The 27,751-nt window shown below is 38.5% G+C and overlaps 1 protein-coding gene across 1 annotated transcript; it reads right to left on the bottom strand.

Moving 5' to 3' along the window:
• Positions 1-1,040: 1,040 nt before the first annotated feature.
• Positions 1,041-24,225, bottom strand: exoc1l.S (exocyst complex component 1 like S homeolog). The gene is made up of 3 exons (XM_018240744.2): positions 23,741-24,225; positions 3,264-3,394; positions 1,041-1,792 (listed from the first exon to the last, which is right to left on the bottom strand). Exons 1-3 carry the CDS (start codon positions 23,859-23,861, stop codon positions 1,529-1,531), a joined length of 516 nt encoding a protein of 171 aa, XP_018096233.1. The 5' UTR covers positions 23,862-24,225; the 3' UTR covers positions 1,041-1,528.
• Positions 24,226-27,751: the final 3,526 nt, after the last annotated feature.

Genomic DNA, 27,751 nt, shown 5'->3' with positions numbered 1-27,751 from the left:
CTTGATTGCGGTACAGGTATGGGATCTGTTATCTGGAAAACCATTATCCAGGAAGCTGTCTCCCATAGACTACATTTTAATCAAATCATTACATTTTTTTAAAACAGTTTATTTTTCTCTGCAATATTAAAACAGTACTTTGTGCTTTATCCCAACTAAGATATGATTAATCTTTCTTTGTGTAAAAACACTCCTGTTGAGTTTAATTAATGTTTCAATTATTTTTTTAGTAGAATTAAGGTATGGAGAGCCAAGTTACAACAGTAATCCTATGGAAAACCCCAGGTCCCGAGCATTCTGGATAATGGCTCTCATACTTGTAGTTGACTTAGGGTTGCCACCTGTCTGGATTTGACCCGGAATGCCCGGTTTTCAGAAGTGTTGCCCGGGTCAAGAAAGTTTGCCTGGTTTTCCAAATAAGGAAAACTGGGCAGGATCTCCCTTGATTTACATAGCGATCATAGCCCCGCCTCTGTGACATCACTCACTCTGCCCACAATCCCACTGGGCCTCCCCTTTGACATTATGGCCCAGCCCCCTGTCCAGATCATGGGCCACAGAAAGGTGGCAACCCTAAGTTGGCTACAAATCAGTATTGGCCCTGCATGGCCAATATACCCCACATGTTGCTTTAAATTGTTGTAGTGACCCCAAACACCTCTTTTGTTCACTTTAGGCTTCTTTTAAGTCTGGAGCCTCATCCATCCTTATTATCATCCATCCATCGTTTATACTGTCTGTCTAACTGTGCTGTGTTTCTGATGTGTCCATATATCAAGAATATGCATTAAAGTTAGACAGGAGGGGATGGCGGTATTGGCACTGGCCTAGCCACACGCCAGCAATGAATCCAGCAATGAATGAAAAGCTGATACCTTTTTATGCATCAAACAGGGTGATCCCAAAAATGTATTCCATGGTGCTCTTGACACAGTTCACAAGATCAAGCGTTTCGGGACCACATGGCCCTTGGGTCCCGAAACGCTTGATCTTGTGAACTGTGTCAAGAGCACCATGGAATAAATTTTTGGGATCACCCCGTTTGATGCATAAAAAGGTATCGGCTTTTCATTCATTGCTGCATATATCAAGAATGTCATATGCTTCAATTAACTCCACCGTTGGAAACACTTGAGTGACCTTTACTATAAAACACAAAGCAGGATTATAAATCTGCACTGTAACAGAAGTTGTCTTGACTTGCAGCGTCCAAATGTATGCTGTGTATATATAATATTGGCGCTGTTCACATGAAGGCTTCTGTTGTTCATTTCAACATATTTTCTTGAAGACTAATGACCATATAAGTGAATAGTCATGGACAAAGAAAAGGTGGGGCATCCTACTGCTGTATCCTTGAACCACAATAATGACTGCCCGAATTCATAAATCATTTAAATCACTCTAGCATCTCCATTATGCATGCTTTATAGCTATCTTGCTCAATCTGACTGGACATAACTATCTAATAAAAAAACTGTAGAATGGACTTAACTGATTGTGACAATCCTTTAGTTAGTTATATTAATTATGGAAGAGGACATAAGGCGAGACATAAAAGGTTTGAGGCATAAAAGCATATTCTCATAAGTACTAAGCAGTCGCCGTTGTTTGAAGACCACATCACACCATCTTCTATGTAGGAGGAGTCGAAATTAATAACTTTGATGTCTCTTTTTGTGTAGAGAGTATTTAGTTTAATTATACTTCGCACAAATGCGTATTTTGAAGCACAGCTGTATGCCTCCACATTGCAGACTTCCTCAAACTTCATATCAAAGTGCGCATTGTCCTGAAGAGAGAATATAGCATTTAGCATTATTTAGACACTGACATTAGAAACAAAAATAAAGGTCAAGCACTATTCTAACTTTTAAACACATTCCATAATGCATATGTTGCAATGTTTTATCTGACTTTTGAATGCACTTCATGTCATAAGCAGACATTTAAAGAAGCCATATATTATCGTATACAGAACACTTGGATATACGATTCTTCTTAGGAAAGATTAGTTGTTAAACTGACTATGCTTGTAAACACACCAGTAAGGAATGATACAAGAACATAATCAGATTGATTATACATGAACTGAAGTGTTCATAAATAAGCCCATAGGTATGTATTTTTGCCTGAAAATAATGCATAAAATTAAGCCAATGTGTTTGCAATTATGTAACCTTACTTTTTATTAATGTTTTAGTTGATTTGCAATGTTCCCAAAGCTAAGCTGAGATACAGGACTCAAGAGCACACTTTTTGCTTTGCTTCAGGAACAGGCTGACCAAGAGAATAAAAAATAGTATATAATCTACAATTTGGTCATTTTCCTATGGGACCAAACTGTAAATTATATCCTTATAAACAATGTGTTCCTAAGTCAGTATGTGCCGTTTATTAGCTAGAGAGAGCACTTGCCCCAAAAAAGAAACTAAAGGGAGAAAATGTAATCAGCAAGGGGGGGGGGGGGGTAGCAAAAGCAAAACAGCCTTCAAAGTGTAATTTTGTTGCAGATAGAGCAAAGCCAAAACACTGCATATACTGTAGCAAAGGATGTAAGACACTGGACAAAAAAACTGTAGGTTACTTAAATTTATATAAATTTTAGTAGTCATCTTGGAGTTATGTGACCTGCAGCCTTGTACTTTTATATGTTCCCTTAACTCCTCGGTGACTAATAATATCTTTATAAATTACAGTAGGGGGTACATTATCCACTATATAAACAGTGAGCAAATTTGCAACTGGGCAATAACCCATAGCAACCATTCAGTGACTGGCTTTATCCAGACAGCTGCAGGTTGAACGAATGAAAGCAAATATTTGGTTGTCAAGGTTTACTGCCCAGGTGCAAATTTGCCCAGTGTCTTTAAATGAGCCGCAGAGAGTACAAGTTGTACTTTTGGGATATCACACTATGTCCATAAGTACATAAGGTACATTATAATCCTTTTAGTCTAATTCCATGGCTTGCTTTGGCCCTTCTTTAAAATTGCATTGTTGGTCCTTAATTGGCTGTCCTGATTTTTTTCTTTGTAAAAGCTAAATAATGACCCAAAAATAGAATGTGAGCAGGCAGATATCACATGATAAAGTATGGCAATTAACAAATGATATAAAATGTGTCATCACTGCACTGTATTAATAAGCATTATAGTATTGTATTAAATCACACAGTATTAATAAACAGTCTCTATGATGGCTTTTTCTTTTCCCATCAATAAAGTTACAAAGTATATTAAATGAAAAATCATTCTACTTACTGTATCAGCATCTTTCCCATCAATACACTCCAAGTCTTTAAGAAACCATCTCTCTGCGATTTCATACTTTTCATCTAGGCATACTTTATAGTGCTTTACCAAAGAGATATGAACCTCCTTCCGTTTCACCACTGAAAGAGATAGTATTGTTGTTACATGCTGTCTTTTAAAATGATAATGGCGTCCTTATTTAATTGTTTACAATGTACACAGTCTTGAATCTTTCTTATGGACCTGTCTGGACTGACACATTGAATGAAAGAAAATGACAACATGAATGATGTATAGATGATTTTCATGTATAATTAACAGCTTCTTTCCTTTTTATTGCAGCCAGGTGGGGGTATGAGCAGGTGAACCAGGATTTAATGCAGAGTCTTTAAGAAAATGTGTAACTATCAACTGAAAAATGGACAGCATTGCCTAGTAAAATGTTAGTGTCAGTTCTACAGCCATTATAAGTTTCTTTCTCAAGCAATATGTTGTTTGTAACAAAAGTTACATGCAATATACTTATACAGAATTCAATTTAAGAAAAAAAGAAGGGTGCTCGTGATATTGCCTTTTCTACCTTAAGGTACCCAATACATTGAGTTGGGAGTTAAAACTATTGTAGGATTAGGTCGAGGACTATAACACAGTTACTATTACAACTAGGACAGATTCTTACCCAAAAACTGTGGCATGAACACAAAAAGTTTTCCAGATTCCTGTGAAAGGACTGTCCCTAGGAGCCAATATACTGAGGTTTGTACTTTAAAATTAACTTTTGTACTATCTGTAATTTACTTTGCAAACTCTGAATCTTTCTACTTTGCTATATACTTTGCATATCTATATATTTTGCTAAATACTTTGCATATCTATATATATATATATATATATATATATATATATATATATATATATATATAACAAACAAGGGAAAGTTGTGCTCACCACTATTTTTTAAAACCATTAGGCGGGGGTGCAATGAGGCTGTGACCACAAAATACATATAGTCAAATACAAGAGTCCTCTGCACTCAACCCATTATCAATATATTTAAGACAGAGACATTTTGTGCATATTGCTACTGAAAAATGCCTTACCCTTTAAACAAAACAGGGATTGTTTGTCCATATATTGCAATATATTTAAGCTGGCCAACTACGTCAAAGTCATCCCATATCTGGCCAGTCCTATGCTCAATTTTATCTGATTCATTAAGAATTCTATTGCTTCATTAAACATTTTACAAAGGGACTAGGTTTTACCTGCAACTTACTTGCTGCTTTCAAAGTAAACCCCCATACTTGGCTGCCCTTTTATTAGACACCAGTGGGATCACCTGACTATAGCTGGGAAGGGTGGGAGCTACAACATGGAGCTGGTCACTGCTCCTGTATAACTATAACAAACAAGGGAAAGTTGTGCTCACCACTATTTTTTAAAACCATTAGGCGGGGGTGCAATGAGGCTGTGACCACAAAATACATATAGTCAAATACAAGAGTCCTCTGCACTCAACCCATTATCAATATATTTAAGACAGAGACATTTTGTGCATACTGCTACTAAAAAAAAATGCCTTACCCTTTAAACAAAACAGGGATTGTTTGTCCATATATTGCAATATATTTAAGCTGGTCAACTACGTCAAAGTCATCCCATATCTGGCCAGTCCTATGCTCATAGGACTGCACAAATGTCGCTGTCTTAAATATATTGATAATGGGTTGAGTGCAGAGGAATCTTGTATTTGACTATATGTATTTTGTGGTCACAGCCTCATTGCACCCCCGCCTAATGGTTTTAAAAAATAGTAGTGAGCACAACTTTCCCTTGTTTGTTATAGTTATACAGGAGCAGTGACCAGCTCCATGTTGTAGCTCCCACCCTTCCCAGCTATAGTCAGGTGATCCCACTGGTGTCTAATAAAAGGGCAGCCAAGTATGGGGGTTTACTTTGAAAGCAGCAAGTAAGTTGCAGGTAAAACCTAGTTCCTTTGTAAAATGTATAATGAAGCAATAGAATTCTTAATGAATCAGATAAAATTGAGCATAGGACTGGCCAGATATGGGATGACTTTGACGTAGTTGGCCAGCTTAAATATATTGCAATATATGGATAAACAATCCCTGTTTTGTTTAAAGGGTAAGGCATTTTTCAGTAGCTGTATGCACAAAATGTCGCTGTCTTAAATATATTGATAATGGGTTGAGTGCAGAGGACTCTTGTATTTGACTATATATATATATATATATATATATATATATATATATATATATATATATAAAAGAAAACACCAGCACCAGGGGTCTTTTTCTGTCAAATAAGCAGTATATTGTGTTGCATGTAAAACCAATGTTTGTATATATATACCAAGTCCAAAGGTGCACTCAGTTAACTTTGTAACTACCTGGGTGCCAGCACAAAGGTAATAGATATTTGCAAGAAGAGCGACACTCACAGGATTTTCTTTGCAGGTAAAAATGCGTTTATTCCACTCGTTTCGATCCCCCACAGGGATCTTCGTCAGGAGATTACTGATAGATATATATAGTAATAATGATATAATGTGATAAGTTAGTCAGTTAATTGTTTTTTTTTAAATCATTGGGGATCAATTACCTGCACATGTTAGGAATGCATGTGGGAAATAATAAATTGTTCTTGAATACGCTCTACTCTATGTAGATCAGTTGGCATTATATATTTAGTCAATGGGGATCTTAAATAGGAAATCCCATTTAATAAAGGACATACATTTATTGTATTTAACCTTTACTTGTCATGTAAATGTGATTTATTTAAATTATCATTTAAATGTGATATATTTTGTTTAAAGGGATACTGTCATGGGAAAACATGTTTTTTTCAAAACGCATCAGTTAATAGTGCTACTCCAGCAGACTTCTGCACTGAAATCCAATTCTCAAAAGAGCAAACAAATTTTTTTATATTCAATTTTGAAATCTGACATGGGGCTAGACATATTGTCAATTTCCCAGCTGCCCCCAGTCATGTGACTTGTGCCTGCACTTTAGGATGGAACTACTTTCTGGCAGGCTGTTATCTCTCCTACTATTGAGTGTTGTTCTTAGATCTTGTGTTAGGGAGCTGCTATCTGGTTACCTTCCCATTGTTCTTTTGTTAGGCTGCTGGGGGGCAGGAAGGGAGGAGGTGATATCACTCCAACTTGCAGTACAGCAGTAAAGAGTGACTGAAGTTTATCAGAGCACAAGTCAAATGACTGGGGGCATCCGAGAAACTGACAATATGTCTAGCCCCATGTCAGATTTCAAAATTAAATATACAAAAATCTGTTTGCTCTTTGCAAAATAGATTTCAGTGCAGAATTCTGCTGGAGCAGCACTATTAACTGATAAGTTTTGAAAAAAAAACATGTTTTTCCATGACAGTATCCCTTTAAGACCGAGATTTGGGGATTAATTTATTTATGTATTTTAAAATATCAGAGATTATTTAGGAATATCGTTGCTAAATTGCAGAAGTGTAGTTGGTAAAATAACAACCTATCAATAATTAGGTTTGATCAGTCTTCTATAAAATGAACTATTCTTGTACAATTTTGCAGTGGCCAGTAACAACCAATGAGCAATCAGTTTTGATCAGCATGCTAGTAGATGAATGAAAAGATGAAAACAATGATCTTACTGGTTGCTATTTGCAATTATGTTGGTGTAATTCAGCACTTATGTTATTAAATCACCTCTTCTACTAGTGAAAGAGACCGTCGATAGTGCAGTTTTTGGCCCTATAATCAGCCTGATTTTCGCTCAGGCAAATGATCGTTACACCACAAATTCACTAATGTGTGAATTGTACAGATTGTTTCTTCTTTCACTAGCGTTTCCTTCGCCACCTTAGACCAGGCGAACTGCTAAGATAAAGCTACCTCCTCCTCAATCTTATGTCAGTGACTTCATATCCTGTATGCCAGAAAGTCATAAAAGTTGTAAAACCTCTGGCGTTTTTTCATTTTTTAAAGTGGGATTGCCTTCAAAAGTCCTAACTATTAAAGATTTTTGTGTTAACATTTTTTTTCAAACATTTGAGGGGCATGCCATATTTGTTTTAGGGGGGGGGTCATGTCTAGGGCATTACAGGATCTCTTTTGTCTTTATTTTGCTTCCTTGGACATAATAATAAGTGGCCACGTCAAGCATTTGCATCATCTCTAATAAACACATCTATATGACCTATATGTACCCACCATATTAAAATTGACCTAAGTGTAGGAGTACTAAGTTTCACTAGGCAGAATTGAACGCTAGCGGAAGATCGCTAAGAAATGCTCGCGCTGACGAATTCACGCTGGCAAACTTTCACTAGCGTGAATTCGTCAGCGCATGCATTTCTTAGTGAACTGTGGCAGATTGTTTGCTAGTGAAAATTTGCCCTTTAGTGAATCTGCCCCTTAGTGTGATGTAAAGAGTAAGATTCTGAGACAATTTGCAACTGGTTTGTAGCCTTAGGGTCACCATAGATGTTAAGAGTTTTCTCTCCTTAACAACCGATTTTAGTGCGATCAGAAAGATCCGTCAAATTATCGAAAGGTTAGTGGGCACCGAACGATCGATTTTTCGTCCGACATTGGTCAGAAAATTTATCGGGCAGGTTAGAAGATTTTCATTGTTCACATTAAAATGTATCCATTGTCCAATTGTTTGCAGGGCCAAGCAGGCAGCTCCCCACACTTTTCCTAGCTCCAACTAAACAAGTTGCTGCCATTAAGACAAGCAGCAGGGGTGGGGGTGCCGAGGATCCAAAGCAGACAAGATGATTAGAGTTCTAACCGGAGAGAAGTCTAGGAAGTCCTATGGAAGATTTGCTTGGCGCATGTGCTCGGGCTCCCTGCAGCGTGCGTGCAGATACAGAACAGTAGGAGCCGTAGGAAGCATCTGCTTGGCGCCGTACAGTACAGGCCCCACTGTCTGCCTGCTTTCAAAGCGCTGGTTGGAATCTCGATGCTGCAGAGATGGGAAGGAGCCAGGCTCTGGGGTGGCAATTGCTCTGATCCAAAGTATCGGGCTCCCTGCCGTCTGCACGCTGCTGCTTTAGCTCTTCCGACAGCGCCCCTACTGTACTGTATCTGCATGGACGCTGAAGGGAGCCCGAGTAGATGCGCCAAGCAAATCTTCCATAGGCACACCTAGACTTCTCTCCGGTTAGAACTCTAATCATCTTGTCTGCTGTGGATCCTCGGCACCCCCACCCCTGCTGCTTGTCTTAATGGCTTGCGATCCCAGCTCACTTAACCGTTTGACATCACTAGCAGTTCGGCAAAACATGCCCAATGCACCACTGCCTTGCCAGAGTGTCTTCTTTCTTCATCCACCGAATCCAACAAGAAGAAGAAGCCGCATGCTGTTAGTAAGAATAGCCAGGCAGAAGAAATGGAGCACAGCAGTATCGATGGTCGCCCTGTCGCCTTTTCTGAAGAGGACAGGAAGTGGAGTTTCTGTAAGTTATTTCTTAATAAAGACTTTGTGATTTTAAAGTTGAATTTGTGTTGGTGTTTTTTTTTCGTTGTATAGTAACGAATTTTTAAAAAGATTTTTTTGATCTTACTGTTCCTTTAACTCAACAGCAACAAAGGTTGCAATTTGTTTTAAAATCCCACTGCCTACATCACACTACACAAATTCAATCTGAGGTGAACTAGAACTTAAAAAAGTTAAGAACTGTATTGTAAATAAAGGGAACCTTGTAAAATATCATATTGCATCAGACAATGCAAGTTTATAAGCACCCGTCACTAAAATCTTAATTTTTAAACATTCTATATAGAACAGTTCATGACTCCCTTCCTTTTAATTATATGTCAGCCATTTTGGTGCCGTGTTTGTACAGGACAGTATTTATTACTTTTCACTGTAAAACAAATTGATGTACCGTGATAGGGGGAAATTTGTTTAAGAGTAAAAAACTTGTTCATTGTTTCATATAGACTTGGGTTATGATTATGAAGGACAGTCATTTAAACATGCCAATCTATTTTCCACAGGAGTTAGAATTAGCCCACTGGATGTCCACAACTATGACTTCCATTCCATTCTTGGGCAAGGAGGATTCGGCAAAGTGAGTTTCCAAAGACAAATACTTTATTATTTTAATATACAGGGAATTATATGCTTTGTGTTTTATAGAGATATTTTGCAACTGACATAATTACATTTTATTTTATGTAATTTTATCTTTGAATGATTTAAAATATTATTTGTGTTAATATATGTCTACTTCTCCCAGAGTTCCATTATTCGTACTGAAGTCTAGTCAGTGATCTGATCCATCTACCTAATAAGTGTATCAGTACGACTGAGTGTCCCTACAAAAAATCCTTTAATACTAATTTCTCTATGGCTTTCTCAGGTTATGTTGGCTGCATTTGCCAACCGGAAACTGGCCGTGAAGGTCATCAGGAAGAGTCCTGAATGCAATTACAACAGCATCCGGATAGAGGCCAGTGTGCTCATGATGCCTCATCTGAATCCATTCCTGTGTCAAGGTTATTCAGCTTTTAAAATATGGGACAATATTTGCATGTATTCACTTTTGTGCCATCATCTTTTTTTTTATTCTCTTTTCATTTGTCTGTGTAACCAACACCATGTTTTCCTGGTGATGGACTACCTCAGTGGAGGAAGCCTTGCACATCACCTGGATTTCTACAGGAGCCTGGAGCCACAGACAGTGCTTTACGTTATATGGTGGGAGTTTAGGGAAAGGCAGTTGGCCTTTTCCTAAAATAAAAATAATGCTATAAAGCAAAGTATAACTCTGCCGCTCCAGATCTCATCTCCATAATTTTTTTGTTGGGTTATCTATATTTTAATCACTTTTACATTGCTTCCTACTCTCAATTTGATTCTTTTTGTATCTATTTGACCCATCTGATTAACCCCTACAAATTCTTTTTTTTAATATTACAGAGATCTTAAAGGAGAAGGAAAGGTTAAAACTAAGTAAGCCTTATCAGAAAGGCCCACCTAAATATACCAGTAAACCCTAAAAGTAGTGCTGCTCTGAGTCCCCTTTCAAAAGAAACATTGCATTTCTTTTCTTCTATTGTGTACACATGGGCTTCTGTATCAGACTTCCTGCCTTCAGCTTAAACCTCATTGCCCTGGGCAAGAGCATGCTCAGTTTGCTCCTCTTCCCCCCCCTTCTCTACTGTAATCTGAGCCCAGAGCAGGGAGAGACTCAGGCAGGAAGTGATGTCACACCATGTTAATACTGCAGCTCTTATCCTAAACAAACAGAGAGTTTCTAGAGCTTTTTACTCAGGTATGGTAAAACATTCTACAGAATAAATATAGCATTCTAGCTTGCACTTTTGCAGCTAATCTATTGGCAATAAAATGCCTCCGTAGCTTTCCTTCTCCTTTAAGCCTGACAACATCCTGCTGGACCAAGATGACTATGCCAAAATATCTGACTTTGGCCTGGCAGTTCCAAACATATTTGGCAACAGGACCATCAGTAGCCGAGCAGAGAAACTGGGGTACATGACTCCAGAGGTGAGCAGTGCAGTTTCTGTAAATTTAGCATAAATTCAGTAAAATGATTGTATTAGAATGTGCCCAAAGCAATGATCTAAACTCAGCTTATAAAATGAACAAAGGGATATCAAGGGATATCTCGGTATAACTCCATTTATATCTGTGCATATGTATGTTGCTAAAAATTCAGTTTCTTTCCCCTTTTTACCTCAAGAACAATCCTGCTATTGAGATGAATTCATCTTTCTAAACTGTATCAGCGCTGTATGTGAATTATGTCTGTTAATGGGCCCCCAGAGATAAAATTATGTGATCAGTAGGAAGGTCAGAATATTATAAAGGGAGTTTATTCACAGATTTCTTTGATGTTTTGTATTCACTTTGTTTTCAAGGTCCTGCAAAGGCAGAGATACAATGCTGCAGTGGATTGGATTTTGCTTGGAATCATCATCTGTCAGATGGCCTCTGGAGACTATCCCAACAACAGGGATAAGATCATCAGCTCTACTATCAATAATGAGCCCAAGATTCCTCGTTGGCGGAATGAAAATCTAAAGGATCTTCTGAGAAAAGTAACATGAGCAGTGGGATGGAGTAACAGGTTGAGGTCAATACTGAACCCCACAGTACTTCATTAATTCCCTTATGGACAACCAATCTTTACAATGTGCATGGTACAAGTGATAAAATATTTAATATGCAATTTTGTTTTTTTACTTTAGCTACTAGAGAAGGATCCACATGAGTGTCTTGGTGCTCATGGGAATATAATCAACCACCCATTTTTCTCATTTATCTCATCTAGGAAAAAAGCATCACTGCCTTTTCAGCTAAGAGCAGTAAGTACTTGAATGCTGAATGCTAATTAAATAGACTATAGCTCTGAATTAATATCATTACATAACAACATGTTAGCATATTCCATATAAGCCTGACTAAAGGGTTGTTTTTCTCTTTTTTCCTGCAGCCTCCAATGCCAACTGAAGGGAATCCTCAGTCTTTCCTGTTGTAGGACCTTATACCATTTACATAGTTATAACAAACAAGGGAAAGTTGTGCTCACCACTAAATTTTAAACCATTAGAAAGGGGTGCAATAAGGCTGTCACCAGAAAATTCATATAGACAAATACAAGAGGTCCTCTGCACTCAACCCATTATCAACATATTTAAGACATGTATATAGTTATTGCACATTTTTTATTATATATGTCTGTTGAACCCATACTCTGATATTAATGCTTATAGTCCAATCATCTACAGATGAACTAGAAGTTTATTAAGAATATTCTGAGCAAAGGGTAAACTTCATAGACATGAGTAAGCCTCACTATTTTCTTATGTTATTTATTGACTGTTGCTATAATATTATTAGACCCCCTGAGGAATGTTACACCCGGAGTGAATGGACAGTAACAGGGTTGAAGCCTTGACGTGGCGTTACTGCTCATATGTATAATCATGTGCTAATTCAACCAATTGTGACACAGTGGGAATGGTATGGTCGTATTATCAGAACTGCAGTATCTTTGGGCAGAGCAGATTTTTTTCTGGAATAAATGGGGTTTTAACGTGTGACATTTCCTGACCAATTTTATGGTGTGTGTTTGGAGTTTTAATACCCATTTAAGTGCAAACCAAAAGGGTGTGTTTTGCAATAAATGAGAGATATGGCTAACAAAGTTTACTAAGGCTGGAATAGGGGTTCTAAACCCAGATGTAACATTTTGCATTATATTTTGCATTATAAAACATATTAATTTCTAAGCAATTTTACAATAGATATTAATTACAAATGTTTTATTATTTTAACTTTATTTGTTAACATAACTGATACTGAAAGCGATATCTGTTTGTCCTTTACTCTCTCTGCACTGCTGTTCTGACTACATGCACCAGTAAAATAATACTGCAGTAGTCAGTTCTCCCCCAGCCTTGACATAATTCCCACCATGCCTTGCATGTTCTATGATTAACAGACATGTAAAGAAGGAGAATTACAGGCACAGGTAAGTCTTTGTGGGAAACCAGTCTTTGCTTCATAGATACAATCTGATAAACATTCGAATATATGGAGAAATATTAAATTTCATCAAGACATGTCTTGAGCAGTCTCTAACACTATACCACCACCACCAAGCTAAAATAAAAGAGTACAGCAGCAAGTCATAATTTTGGATTGTTAAAAAAAAACACATAGAAACCAAAAGAAAGGAGTCTTTTAGTCAGGCCACAAACTGGGTCAGTATCCAGGTAATCAGTCCTTAGAGTCCCCGAACATATGTTTTTCCCCCACATAATGCACTTTTCCTGTCTGTGAAATTGTAATTCAATTATCTGCCTTGCAAGAAATAAACATGCAACAAGGAGACTGTCTGTGGTCCATGGCTTTGATGGAGCCCAATGCTGGCCAAACCACCAGCATTTACAATATGTCCAGAGCTTGGAAGGAAAAAATGTCTGCTCTATAAGTTGCACTGCATTTAATAAAATTGCAAGGGCTTGCCCTGCTTAACTAAACTCCTGTGTGCCAGTGATTCTCCTATTCTCCTCTGCTCTATAAAGAACCAAATCAATAAACATGTTTTAATCAAGTTCCAATAAAATGAGAAGTTTTATATGATATTTTTATGAATTGTGGTTTGGTGAAACAAGACAGTATTCTCTGCTATGGACTGGGCCACCAACAACTCCAGGTGAGTGTATCAGAGATTTCAAATATATTTTTAAGACAGCAGTGAGCTAGGGTTGCCACCTGTTCGGTTTTTATGGGGTGCCGTTTGTCCCAAATACATTCTGTATACAAAACTATCCCTAATACACAGAATGAATGTCTCTCGTGTTATATAAGTATTTGTGACCATACACAGAGAAAAAAAATATACAAAAGACTTATTTCTATTAAAGAATAAAAACAAAATCTGGTTAGTGCACAAAAGGATGTCATTATATCACAAACTCCATTCTGTACAGTTTAACAAGCAATCTGTCTCACAAATGTATAACCTCCATGTAAGGGACGCACTTATGTGCAAAGTTACTTACAGAATGAATTATGTAAAAACAAAGTTGGACATAATATATAATAGTGTAACTAACTAGTGCTTGTCAAGCTAGATTTGACTGACAAAATAGATATCTGTGACAGAAAGCAAGATTTTATAGTACAGGATTCATTCTTTCCACAAAATGACAGTTTTGTTTCACAAAACAGATAAAATAACCATTCTGTGAAGCAACACTGACAGTCACATTCCTGAACCAATAAGAACAAAGCGTATTGCCATATACAAACAAGATGAGAAGTGGCCAGCTCTACTCCACATGGCTAAGGCAAAGTATCTGACCTGCTATAGAGGGCGCCCTCTAATGTCCCCTGTGCTGCATAGTAATAAACATGAACAAACATTTCCTAAAAGAGCTGCTGTTAAACACTACAGGTTCATGAATGGAAGTTTTTACAAATGGCCGAGAAATATAATGCTGCACTTATAATGATTGTAGAGAAAGAAAAGTATGCAAAACATAAATATGATCATTTTAGGTGATATGGCTATTCTTATTGTAGTAACCTGCTTGTGTGACCATTTTGGTTAAGGGCATTCCTGCTGTTTTGCCATGATCTTATGACTCACTCCTGTTCCTCTTCCTGTCTAAACTAAGAGCAATAATGGGACAGGCCACACCCACCTGCCATCTTCTATTAAATGTACCAGAAGTTACTGTGCTTGTCTGGCTGCTTTGCCTGATTCTCAGAGAAAGTTTTGTATATGATAGTTAGACTCCAATGTCTCCTCCTAGCTGTAATCTTGCACCAATTGGCTTATAGTAGTCTCTTAATAATGTGCTTAGCTATAGTTCAACTACTACATAATAGATTTAGCCAGAGACTTGGGACTGATCATGTGCACACATACCTCCCAACTGTCCCTTTTTCAGAGGGACAGTCCCTCTTTTGACAACTCAACCTGAGGTCCCTCATTTGTACCAGAAAGTCCCTCTTTTCTCTGCACTGAACAGCCAGAAAAAGAAACAAAGTTTTGAACTTAATTGGCTTTTGGCAGAGAGGCCAGTACAGCTAACAGGGGCAACTAAGATGCTTTATAACAATTTTGAGATAAGAAAATAAGTACATTTAACAGTTTAGATAATGAGAAATATTTTAAATTTTTTATAACCTGCTAAACTTTGTAAAGTGAACATGGTAATTAGGGGGTGCGGCCACAAAATGGGTGTGGTCAAAAAATTGCTGCACTACATGCAAAAAAAAAATTTTGTCTCTCTTTTTATTTCCAAAATGTTGGGAGGTATGACATACCTCCCAACTGTCCCTTTTTTGGAGGGACAGTCCCTCTTTTCTCTGCACTGAACAGCAAGAAAAAGAAACAAAATTTCTAACTTACAAGAAGTCATCTGTAGTATGGGTACTTCAATGTGGTAAACTAATTACTCACCACGCAAGGGAAGTGGCCCAGGTGCACTGCCCTGAGCACTCAGCATAGGGGGCGGACGAACCGAAATGTAAAAAGGAGCAGGCACCAATTCAAAGTGTAAAGATCTTTATTGTGTCCAAAATTTCTAACTTAATTGGCTTTTGGCAGAGAGGCCAGTACAGCTAACAGGTGCAACTAAGATACTTTGTAACAATTTTAAAATAAGAAAATGAGTAATTTTAACAGTTTAGATAAGGAGAAATATTTTCAAACTTTTATAACCTGACAAATTTTGTAAAATGAACATGGTAATTACGGCGTGTGGCCACAAAAATGGGTGTGGTCAAAAAAATTGCCACGCTACATGACAAAAAATTTTACTTCCAAAATGTTGTGAGGTATGACCACGCATTCTCTATAGTATGATGTGTAGGTTATATGAGCAGCCACTCCTGAGTACTGTGTGTAAACAAAAGGGGGTCATTTAGGCAGGGGCAATTTTAGGGGATCATAATCTAGTTATATAGAAGCAACAAGCTATACAATGCTTTATATTTATTTATAACAAAAGACTCTAATCCTCTAACCCTTTCACATCAGAGTAGGTCGAGGGGGGCACAACACTAGAGCAGAGAGCACAACTGTGCCCATGTCACATGCATGTCCAGGGCCGCCAGCAGGGGGGGGACAAGTGTTCCGGGCCTGAAGGGGGGGCACAGAAGTGCTGCATTTTAAAAGAGCCGGTCCCCTTTATGAGCGCCCGAGCCGTGCGGCCATTTCACATATTACAGAATGCGGAAGTGCCGAAAAGACGAAGCTGAAGTCCCAAAGCGGCGAAAAGACCCGAATTCACGAAAGGAGTTGAAGTCCTGAAGCCTTTTGTTTACACACAGTACTCAGGAGTGGCTGCTCATATAACCTACACATCATACTATACACAATGTGTGACATGATCAGTCCCTAGGGTTGCCACCTTTATTAAAAAAAATTACCGGCCAGTGGGGGGCACCAAAAGGGTGCGGTCCGTGACTCTAAAGGGGGCGGAGCTACGCAGGGTGCCGCTGAAAGGGGCGGAGCTATGTGGCGTGCCACAAAATGGGCGGAGCAACATCGCACAGCGCTGGAAAAAAGGTAAGTTATTTTCGAATTGGGGGCAGGCCAGGGGCTTTTTTTAAAGGGTATTTCAAATTACCGGAAATTGCATTGCTGGTAAATTTGCAATACCGGCCCTGGCCTTGGCAGGTGTTTTACCGGCTAGGCCAGTAAAATACCAGCCGGGTGGCAACTCTATCAGTCCCTAGGGTTACCACCTGGCCGGTATTTTACCAGCCTAGCCGGTATAACACCAGCCAAGGCCAGGGCCGGTATTACAAATTTACTGGCAATGTAGCTGCCGGTACATTTGTAATACCCTTATAAAAACCCTCTCGGCCCGCCCCCAATCCCCTGTAAGACCCTTTTTCTTCCCACCCCCCCACCAACCGGTAACTAAATTACAAAAAGGTGGCAACCCTATCAGTCCCAAGTCTCTGGCTAAAGCTATTATGTAGTAGTTGAACTATAGCTAAGCACATTACTAAGAGACTACTACAAGCTAATTGGTGCAAGATTACAGCTAGGAGGAGACATTGGAGTCTAACTATCATATACAAAACTTATAACTTATAAGCAGCCAGACAAGCACAGTAATTTCTGGTACATTTAATACAATATGGCAGGTGGGTGTGGCCTGTCCCATTATTGCTCTCAGCTTAGACAGGAAGAGGAACAGGAGTGAGTCATAAGATAATGGCAAAACAGCAGGAATGCCCTTAACCAAAATGGTCACACAAGCAGGTTGCTACAATAAGAATAGCCATATCACCTAAAATTATCATATTTATATAAGTTTTGCATACTTTTCTTTCTCTACAATTATTATAAGTGCAGAATTATATTTCTCAGCCATTTGTAAAAACTTCCATTCATGAACCTGTAGTGTTTAACAGCAGCTCTTTTAGGAAATGTTTGTTCATGTTTATTACTATGCAGCACAGGGGACATTAGAGGGCGCCCTCTATAGCAGGTCAGATATTTTGCCTTAGCCATGTGGAGCAGAGCTGGCCACTTCTCATCTTGTTTGTATATGGCAATACGCTTTGTTCTTATTGGTTGCTTCACAGAATGGTTATTTTATCTGTTTTGTGAAACAAAACTGTCATTTTGTGGAAAGAATGAATCCTGTACTATAAAATCTTGCTTTCTGTCACAGATATCTATTTTGTCAGTCAAATCTAGCTTGACAAGCACTAGTTAGTTACACTATTATATATTATGTCCAACTTTGTTTTTACATAATTCATTCTGTAAGTAACTTTGCACATAAGTGCGTCCCTTACATGGAGGTTATACATTTGTGAGACAGATTGCTTGTTAAACTGTACAGAATGGAGTTTGTGATATAATGACATCCTTTTGTGCACTAACCAGATTTTGTTTTTATTCTTTAATAGAAATAAGTCTTTTGTATATTTTTTTTCTCTGTGTATGGTCACAAATACTTATATAACACGAGAGACATTCATTCTGTGTATTAGGGATAGTTTTGTATACAGAATGTATTTGGGACAAACGGCACCCCATAGGTTTTGACCCGAACAGTTTGATTTTTGTAAGGGCTGTTCGGGTCTCAACTTTCTCTTCAGTTTTCAGCCTTATGAAACCCGAACAATAATCTGGCCAATACATAAAAAACATTTAAATTCTAAAATACTAAAGATACTCACCTCTAACATGGCTTAGTTACAAAAAAAAGCAAATCAATTAAAAATAAGAATGTTTTTTCCTAAATTAGCATTGCTGTTTTTCAGAGCTTTCTGGATAACTTCTGTATAATAGATCTCATACATGTAATTAAAGGATTGGGATTAATCATCAAGCAGAATATAGCTAGAGATAGGGTTTCCACCTGTGTGGTTTTGAACTGGGCATCAACACATTAAGGGGCAGATTTATCAAGGGTCGAATTTCGAAGTAGAAAAAACTTCGAAATTCGACCATCGAATAGAATCCTCTGACATTCGAAGTCAGAGGATTTTATACAACGTACGATCGTATTCCGATCATAGCATGATCGTACGATCGTACTCCTATCGTACTTCGAATCGATTTTATCGTACGATTTTATCATTCGATCGTACGATTTTCCCAAAAAATCCTTGGACTTAAAAAAACTTAGCAAGACAAACAGGAGACCCCCCATAGGCTAAACAGCAATTTGGCAGGTTTAAATTGGCGAAGTATTAAAGTCGAAGTTTTTTTAAAGAGACTGTACTTCAATTATCGTATGGTCGAATAGTCGAACGATTTTTACTTTGAATCAAAGTCGTAGTATCCTATTCGATGGTCAAAGTATCCAGAAAATTACTTCGAATTTTTTTACTTTGAAAATTCCCTTGAATTCACTTCGACCCTTGATAAATCTGCCCCGAAAACATTGCGAAAACTCAATATAATCCAGCCAGTTTCATCTAAGTGATGCAATAGCCTCGTCCCAGTGTCAGAACTCCACCAACATCATTGTGCCCACCTCTGATGTCATCATGTCTGTTCCTACATCACTGCCCCACCCCCAATGCTATCTGCCCCGCCCCCTGTGTTCAGGTTTAGCCAAAAGGTGGCAAACCTATGGTGAGCTGAGGAATTAACTGTGATTTTAAATGACAGCCTCGTACATCACCTGTACCAGTGGTATGGGTAATAAAAGTAATAAAAAGAAAGGGGTAGCTAGGGAAAGGGGCAACATATAGGAAGAGGCAACAGGAAAATGATGTACTTATGAAAGAAAAGAAAAATTGACAAATAAAGAAGGAGAAGGAAATGTGGTATGAATAAAGTAACATAAGAATACCTGCACAAAAAAGTCACAAAAACAAAATATAATCCACAATATACAATAGGCATGTAGCTAGAAATCCATGTGCTCTTCTATTTTATTTGTTTTCTAATTCCTTCTGATGCTTTGTTTACAGTGCCAGCACAAAAAGAAAAATTGACACAGGTTCTAAAATCATTTTGGCTGAATAATATATAATAGAGAATTGCATGACATACAGACAGATTATACTACAAACAAACATTACTGTCTCCATAGAGGTGAGAATTCTGCAAAAATCTGAGGTCAAAAATAAATACTGGAAAAAGTCCAGCCAAAGAGAAAACCTATTAGCTGAGATACTGTATGTAATTAAATATACATTATATTTACCTCATTAAATACTTTCAGAGTAAGATAAAAAAAAAAAGGGGGGGCATTAGTTCATCCAGCTGAACCTTTCCAAAAAAACCTTTCCAAGCTGATCCAGAGGAAGGTAAATCAATCCCCCAGAAGGCAATCTGCCACTTCAGCCTCACAAAGAAAACTATAAGCGCTGTGCACTTTCTTACTAAAAAAACTTTGTAACCAACGTTTAACCATTGCTAATCCCTCACTGATACCTCTTGGTTGGGAATTATGTGCCCTTAAATTAACATAATCCTTCCCATAATGCAGAGTGATTCTTTATACAAGAAGTGCAAGGGCAAAAATTTTTACACTGGCTTTCTAATCATAATTAACCCCTTATATTTCCTATAACTTAATCTTTGGAAATACTGCAGTAATTTGTTTTGTTTTTTTGTTTTGTTTCTAACTACGTTTGACAGGGATTCTGGTCACAGAATTCACAAATTCTCTGCCTGACACATTGCAGCCTATTGCTTGCTTCACCAGTCTATAGCCCTAACTGTTGACCAGCAATGCAGAATAAAGAGACATGGTTTGCACAGCCACAAGCTACTGTTTAGTGCTGATTTTCTTAACTGAAAATGGGTTGAGTTACTCATTATTAAATTATTTATGCACAATTGTGTCAGTGTTATAATGGCACCCTTTATGACCTTTCTGAAAATCATGGCCTCGCAACATCACACAATGCTGCTCATGTGATTCTTCACATCTTTACAGCCATGCATATGAACTACATCTGCATATATAATTTAAAAAATAGTAGTAGAAGTTTGTTACAGCCTAGAGAAAGATCATCTGCCACATAGATATATATAATGAGTAAAGGAATAAGTATAGCCTTGGCTAGGGTACATGTGTAAAGTCATTTACCTTTTTGCATAATAGATTGTATAAATTGTGAAAACAATTCAGCATCCCCCCCAACAGATCATTTTCAGATCTTTCTACAAGGTCCCAGCAGTTTGTACATCAGTATGTGTAGCATCAAAGAACTGAAATGGATAAATCAGTATCTCTCTCTATATATATTATAATTATATTATTATAATAGTTATACATGTTTTCATCAATTGGCAGCACTGCTGAACAGTAATTATTGTAATGAGGTGCATGTGCTATGGGGTTTTCCATACCCCCCACTAATATGAAGTTCATATAATGCACAGCACTACTCCTTAAAAAAAGTATGCTTATTAAAAAAATGTTACATAGGCAACATTATATTTGGTTGGTACCCCCGCCCCCTCCTCAAGCCACCCTCTCAGTTTGATGAATCCTATGCCTATGTGACTTTTAACATTTTTTTTAAAATAAACATTATTTTTTAAGGTAGTGCTGTGCATCATATGACATTACATAGTAACATAGTAAGTCAGGTTATAAAAATAGATGATTAGATAGATTAGATAGATTAGATAGATTAGATAGATAGATAGATAGATAGATAGATAGATAGATAGATACATTCTGACCTGGACACTCTCAGTAAGGCTATCCCCTTGGTAGTCTGGTTTGCTCCCATACCCTAAACTTATAGGCAGGTTAATTGGATCCCGATAACATAGGCCCAAGTGTGTTTAAATGTAATAGGGAACTTGGGGATGTGTTTGACTAAGAAATAAGGTCTGTAAAAGACTGTATGGATTTGTTAATGCTATGCAATTTAAGATTAATGGCATAACTACCAGAGGAGCGGTGGGTGCTATGCACCCAGGCCCACTCCCTCTCAGGCAGGTCCGGACTGAGAATTAAAATAGGCCCTGGCATTTCAGGTACACAGAGGCCCAATCAACCGACACAGAGGCCCAAAAAGCCCCTACCAGCCCACTAAATACTGACTTTATATGGGACCTAATAGCAGCCCCTCTGGCATTTGCCAGAACCCACAGATTGCCAGTCCAGGCCTGCTCTCAGGGCTCGCTGGAGACCACACCGCAGCCAACGCTGTTTAGGGAGCCTGAGATTTGGGTATGGGTTGCTCATGCAGTTCCCTTTATTTCAGTAGACACCTAAGGGTTCTTTCACATTACCCAGGCAGTTATGTTCCCTCCTAGGGGTCCAGATTAGTTAAAGGGGTTGCCCACTAGGGGGTAGTATGCAGCAGTATAAAGGGATTCAGACCGAGGTGTTCGGGGTTTTGTCTGGGACCTCACCTCTTTGTGAGGTTGATACAGGCCCTGGGTCGATTCTTCAGTTATAGGAGGTCAGATAGAGGCAACAGTTACTGTAATAGTCACTCTAGGAGTGAGAGAGAGCTCAGGGTAGTTAGCGAGCAGATGTTGCTCCAACAAGGAGGCTTAGTGAGGTTAGTGCCCACTAGCCTAGGGATAACAGTGGGTGAGTTGAGGGCCAGGTAGGGCACCAAGACTCAAGATCCCAGGCTGAAAATCCCTGTGAGCAGCAGTCCTCAGGAGGGAGTTACTCAGGGTCTTGGTAATTGAATGCTACCCCATGAGAGGTAATGGTGAACAGTGACTCTGCTGTATCTGATGTGATCGAGAATACTTTACTATTTTTGTTCCTGTTAATAAACCAGTCACTTTTTCTTCAAGAATTCCCTCCCCAATCTGTGTTTTTTGCTACATGAAACTAAACTAGCACCTTGAGCTGCACAGATATAGCTGGGTCCTGGGCACAAGGCAAGCAGTTCAGCCGGGTCACACACATACACAAATCCACAGCTAAAGTGCACTTACGGGTGTGTGACAGCTGTAAAGAAAATGTGTGTCTAGAGGGGTGATGGGGGGGGGGCCGGGTGCACACCCTGGGATAGTTATGTTACAGTTAAAGATAATATGCAAGAGACAGGGAAGGCAAATTTGCAGTCTGCAGTCAAAATGTGGGCACATAACACAAGTTAAGATTCTGTGTATTTTGGCTGTGCTTGATGACATTTTTCACTTACCGCATATGTCTCTGAGTCAGCCAATAACCAAAAAGGCTCTGATGGGAATCATAGGGTAAACGCTTTATCTGTTTTGCCCAATCAATTGCATAGCAGGCACAGCGGATGTTGCTCTTACACAGTCGTTGAAGTGGATGCCCACAAATTGACTAACCAACAATTCATCTGCCATACACCAACAGACCAACAAATCTGCCAAACTCAACCATAACTTTTGCATGCTTTGCCCATTAAATGATCACAGATTCTAGCCAACTGGATCACAAGGAGGCCCATTTGTAGAGAATTGTATGCATGGTAATCACTTCAAAGGATATTTCAATACTTGACCAAGAGTGGCCCTGTTAGCAGCCATTATCAGCGTGTGTATATCCAGTTAATGTAAGGTAGTAATGCAAGTAAGGCAGTATTTTGTATGGCTATTTACATTCTCTACACACCTGATCAATATTGTAAACCAACCGATAAAAGACCTAGGGGAGATCTGATTTCTGTTACTTTGTTTGAAAAGTTGCTAAAAATTATGTTTCCTTTCATGAAGCAAAACATACATTTGTTTGGTGCAGGACTGCTGTAAAAGGCACATTTCTTATAGCACAGACACATATGATGGACAATCTATGATATAAATGGCTACGTGGATTACTAATAAGTTTGCAATTTTACAAACAATTCCGCTTTTGCTACCTATAATAATGAAGAAAATGGCTTGCTTTTCAGAAAATAGGAAAAATATTTCACTAGCTAGTTAAAGGAAAGAAGAAAAGAATTACCTTTCATATGAATCTATTTTTATGCTATGCTGCCTCTTTAATAGAATAGCTTGGTTGATTAACCTGGCACTATACTTATCTTGCATTTCCATTTGGCAGGTTTTCAAACGGAACATGGAAAAAAAATTAAACAAAATTGCCTGCTAGTGGGTTTTCTACAGCTAAAATTATTCTGATCTATAGTTGCAGCCCCTTTTGAGTTAGAGAAGATGGCAGAACCTTAGGAAAGCTGACAATTGCGGTGTAATTTACAGAATTCCTTCTGTAATGAAATTCGCCCTCTCGATGCTGAATATGATATAGTATTTAATGGAGAGTCAACACCTGCCTTGCTTATTGAAAAGCTGCATTGTAATGAATATTAAGTGCACTAGGTGATATTATCATTGCTTAGCTGTTAGGACACAATTTACTCCATACGTCTAAAAAACAAAGAAAAACAAGAAAAACAGATTCCAAACAATCAATAGCTGAATGTACCCCTGCCATGGTATAGCTTTCTAAAATTAAATATAATATTAAATAGTATTCCTCTGCCCCAACACTTATCATACCCCATTTATGGAAATGGAAAGAATATATTGTATATTACCTGATGTACACAAATAAAACCTCTCTTTCAATTCAGATTTTATCTCTATGAACTCGTACAAAGTGTGTCCCTTTGGCTTGAAGAGTTTTTTCTCCATGTCTTCCTTTAGAAGAGATGACATATCCAATCCTTGGCTGCACAGATAGCCTTTTTGTAGAACACAATCATCCACTGCAATGGAATAAGGTACAATATATGGAATATTTCCTCAGTTAGACTTGCTTCTCCCAGTGCTTGAATAAAAACGATAGTAGAGTGGGTATAGTTTCTCCTTTGGTGACTTCATGAACGAGCTTCCGGTAGTAAATGTATCCGCTTCCAAGTTTCCTTAACCACTGGATATTCCACGCTGCATTCAGATTTGCATATTTAAAGATAGGTAACATTAACACTGTTGTAATTTCTACAGCTTTTTTTTTCTAAACCCCAACATGAAGCAAAAGAAAACTAGTGTAGGCTCCATTATAATAATCTGTTAAACGGCCGTCTTGATGTATTGATTGAGACGCCCTTCCATTAAGACTATTATTACAAGTAGTGAGTGAGGGCTAAACACTTAACGCTTCCCACAAGCCTATATCTATGACGTTGCCTTCGAAAAAGGAGCCAGACAATTCCCAGCTCATAACCACTTTCTAAATCATGCAGTATTCCCCTTGCATTAAAGCTAAGAGCTACACTTCATGAAAAGAACAGTATTCATTTTTGTGCATCACTGGTTTCAGAGTACAGAAGGCTCATTTACTAATAAAAGAATAGACAAAAAATAGATAATTACTAAAGCACTGCTGGCATCAAACCATTTCTCTTTTTGCAATTTTATTTTTTATGGGTGCAAGTGCACAAGTCCCAGTCTGCTGTATGAGTCAAAGGCATCTTACCAGCCCTCAGGTAATCATGTAGCCTTCTCATCCACTTCATGTACTCATTCCCACTGGTCTATAACTGGATTATCTTTTTAAATCCCAGGGGGCATGCCAGAGATTCTTCCAAATAGCCACCAATATAAGGCATGTGTATGGGATGCTCCTCAGCCTCAAAAGGTATTTGACTTATTAGGAGATGCTGTGGTCTTACTGCAGGTACCGACAAGTGATACTGTTATCTGTATGTAATGGGTTACTGATTAACTTACAGCCTGGCCTTTCTCTTTCACTAGAAAATGTACAGAGGTACTGATTACATGTTCCTTTGTACAGCATTAGTACGGGAACTAAATAAATAAAATTAAAATAAATAAAAGTGCAAAGGTCATATTATATACCTATGCTTGTGTGTATTTTCTCCAGGTACCCTGGATTGCTCCCATACTCCAAAAACACACAGGCAGGCTTAATGTCTCCTGTTAATATTGACCATAGTGCATGTGAATAAAACAGGGACATTTGACTGTAAGCTCAGCTCTGGAGGGCACTGATGAATGATAAATAATCTCTTTAAAGCAGAATATGTAGGCGCTATAGATATAAAGAGTAAAAATAATTCAATAATGTAAAAATGTTTACTATGTACATCAAGTTCAAACTGGAATACAATGGAGTTGTCCTTTAGCAACTGCTGAAGGGTCACAGGTTTGGCACCCCTGATTGCTGTAATTTTCCCCTAAAGATAGGACTCAAAGCTCACTGTGCAGCTGGAAGTCTCCTCTTCTGTCTCTGCCTATTGTTGTCCTTCTACTACATTTTTATTTGATAAACATGATTTCCATTTATTTTCTTCTTTCACTTAAAGGGCATGTAAAGGCAAAACAATAAAATCACATTTTCACTTTCTTTAATGAAAAAGAAACCTATCTCCAATATACTTTGATTAAAAAATGTGTACCGTTTTTATAAGAAACCTGACTGTATGCAGTGAAATTCTCCCTTCATTTACTGCTGTGGATAGGAATTGTCAGATGGTCCCTAACTGCTGAGCAGGGAAACAATCATACTTATGAACAGCAGGGGGAGTCCCCGCCTTACTTCCCAGCCATGCAGAACTCAAGCAGATTTGTTTGTTTCCATGTAGAGCAGTCGGCGACTGTGTAGAGATTTGTATTGGATTTTATTTTTGCCTTTACATCCCCTTTTTCCAACTCCAGCTGCAGTGACAAAGATCATGGAGCCAGATTTAAACAAATTAAACTGGGATTCTATTTGGAGGATTATTTTGCTGCAATTACTGGTTCTGCAGAGTTGGAGAACGTTTGTATTAAACAATACAAAAACTATAAAATCCACATTAGATTATGTGACAACACAGGACCCAGTGCAGTCTGCATATTCTGATTATAAATCAATCTTGTTGTATTGGCTTCTGGCAGATATTATTTGACTTGTGCTGTTCTGATAATTTATGACAATTCCTAGACCTCCCAACAGCAGCCCAGATCACACTGAGCATGTGAGTAGTCTTGGACTTGCAAATAATGAGTCTGAGCTCAAAGCCCTTTTAAATATTTGAATTTTGCACGCACTGCGCGTAAAACCAGGAAGTGCATGCCGCACGCGCCCTAGTGTACCAGCGATCGAGGAGGAAAGGACCAGGCAGCGGGTGTCCCTGCCGGAGACGCGGTGGGCTTCCCAGCCGGCCCACTAGGCCACCATGGTACATCAGTGTCGGTAGCTATCAGAATCTTTTCCTCTGATATCAACCTTGCATGACTGGGTCATAACCGATTGACAGAAGGAGAACCTCCCCAGACCTGTGTGATTTAATTGTCTGACACATGTTTCACCAATTGAATAAATACAGTTTTGTTATCCATGGGTCTGTCTAAATCCATTTGTGTATATCTAAAATCACATGTAATACAATTCTCAGGTCGCAAACGTTGAACTCAATAGTTTGAAAAGAGTCCAGGTGCACCGCCCTGAACCTTCAGCTAAGGCAGCGGATAATACCGTATTGTAGTAGAGCAGATACTCAAAGACCAATCTTCTAGACATACTCGTAAAACTTTTTGTAGTTACAGCCTTACACGTTTCGTAACTCACAGACACTTAATCATATGCCTGAGCCTTTTTTGAGATACGAAACGTGTAAGGCTATATCCTGATTTACCTAATAAACTACAAATCGTTTTACGAGTCTGTCTAGAAGATCGGCCTTTGAGTGCCTGCTCTTATCACACACAAACAGATTAAATGGAAGTCACCGCATATGTGGTCAGTGTTATGGCAGGAAGATATGTAGTGCAACTGTACAGCCATCAATTATAGTAAAAGTAAGGTTCCTTGACATTATTTGCAGTAGGAAAAGTAAATAAAAAAAATCTATTTTAAAATGAATTTTTTTAGGGTTGTTAATAAACAGGTAATAAAAGTGATTCAGTAATATCTATAAGAAAATGTAGCTTCACCAATTTTGATGTCTTGGAAAAAAAGTTGACCTTTTTTTTTATATAAATGTCCATTTGTCTTTATGATGTAATTACTGTATCAATGTATTTAAATCAGTTTTCATCTTTCAAAGGCTAAAGGCAATCTGTATATATACAGAGAGTAGTAGCCATAGGGCAGGAGAGGGTTTGTTACAAATGCATCAGTCTTAAATTATGGAATGTATTATGGAATGTAAATAACATTACTTGGTTATGATTGTGGCATTTGACAATGTGGCTGAGGGACCCTGACGAGAATATCTGAGAATATTAGGTAATCTACTTCTGTACTGTCTTGATCAACCTGGCGGGCCACGGCGCCGGCTCTGTGCGCGCTTGACTGCGCATGCGCAAATTTCTTGCCAGCGCGCATGCACAAAATTTTTTGCCAGCACGCATGCGCGGAATTTCGCTACAGCGCGCATGCGCAAAATGTGTTTGCGCATGCGCAGAAGCGCAAGCCAACAGTGGCAGTCGGAGAGAGACGGGACCGGACACGGGGTAGGCGACAGAGCAGGTACGTGCCTGGCGCCCCCTCATCTTTGCGCCCTTTGCACGTGCCTACTCTGCCTACCCCAAGTTCCGGCCCTGGTGTTGATCTGTCTGCGGGATTATATTTCCTCAACACGACCATTGGCATAACTAGA

Source organism: Xenopus laevis, chromosome 1S (assembly GCF_017654675.1).
Source record: "Xenopus laevis strain J_2021 chromosome 1S, Xenopus_laevis_v10.1, whole genome shotgun sequence".
Taxonomy (NCBI): domain Eukaryota; kingdom Metazoa; phylum Chordata; class Amphibia; order Anura; family Pipidae; genus Xenopus; species Xenopus laevis.
Note: the sequence above shows the minus strand (reverse complement) of the source record. Positions and strands in the feature narration are given on the sequence as shown.

Excerpts from the sequence above, each read along its gene's own strand:
- exoc1l.S (XM_018240744.2), bottom strand. The coding sequence starts at position 23,861 with ATGTCATCTCTTCTAAAGGAAGACATGGAGAAAAAACTCTTCAAGCCA. Across the intron at positions 3,395-23,740 it reads GTTTTATTTGTGTACATCAG|TGGTGAAACGGAAGGAGGTT; the intron begins GTAATATACAAT and ends TATCTCTTTCAG. Across the intron at positions 1,793-3,263 it reads ATGGGAAAGATGCTGATACA|GACAATGCGCACTTTGATAT; the intron begins GTAAGTAGAATG and ends TTCTCTCTTCAG.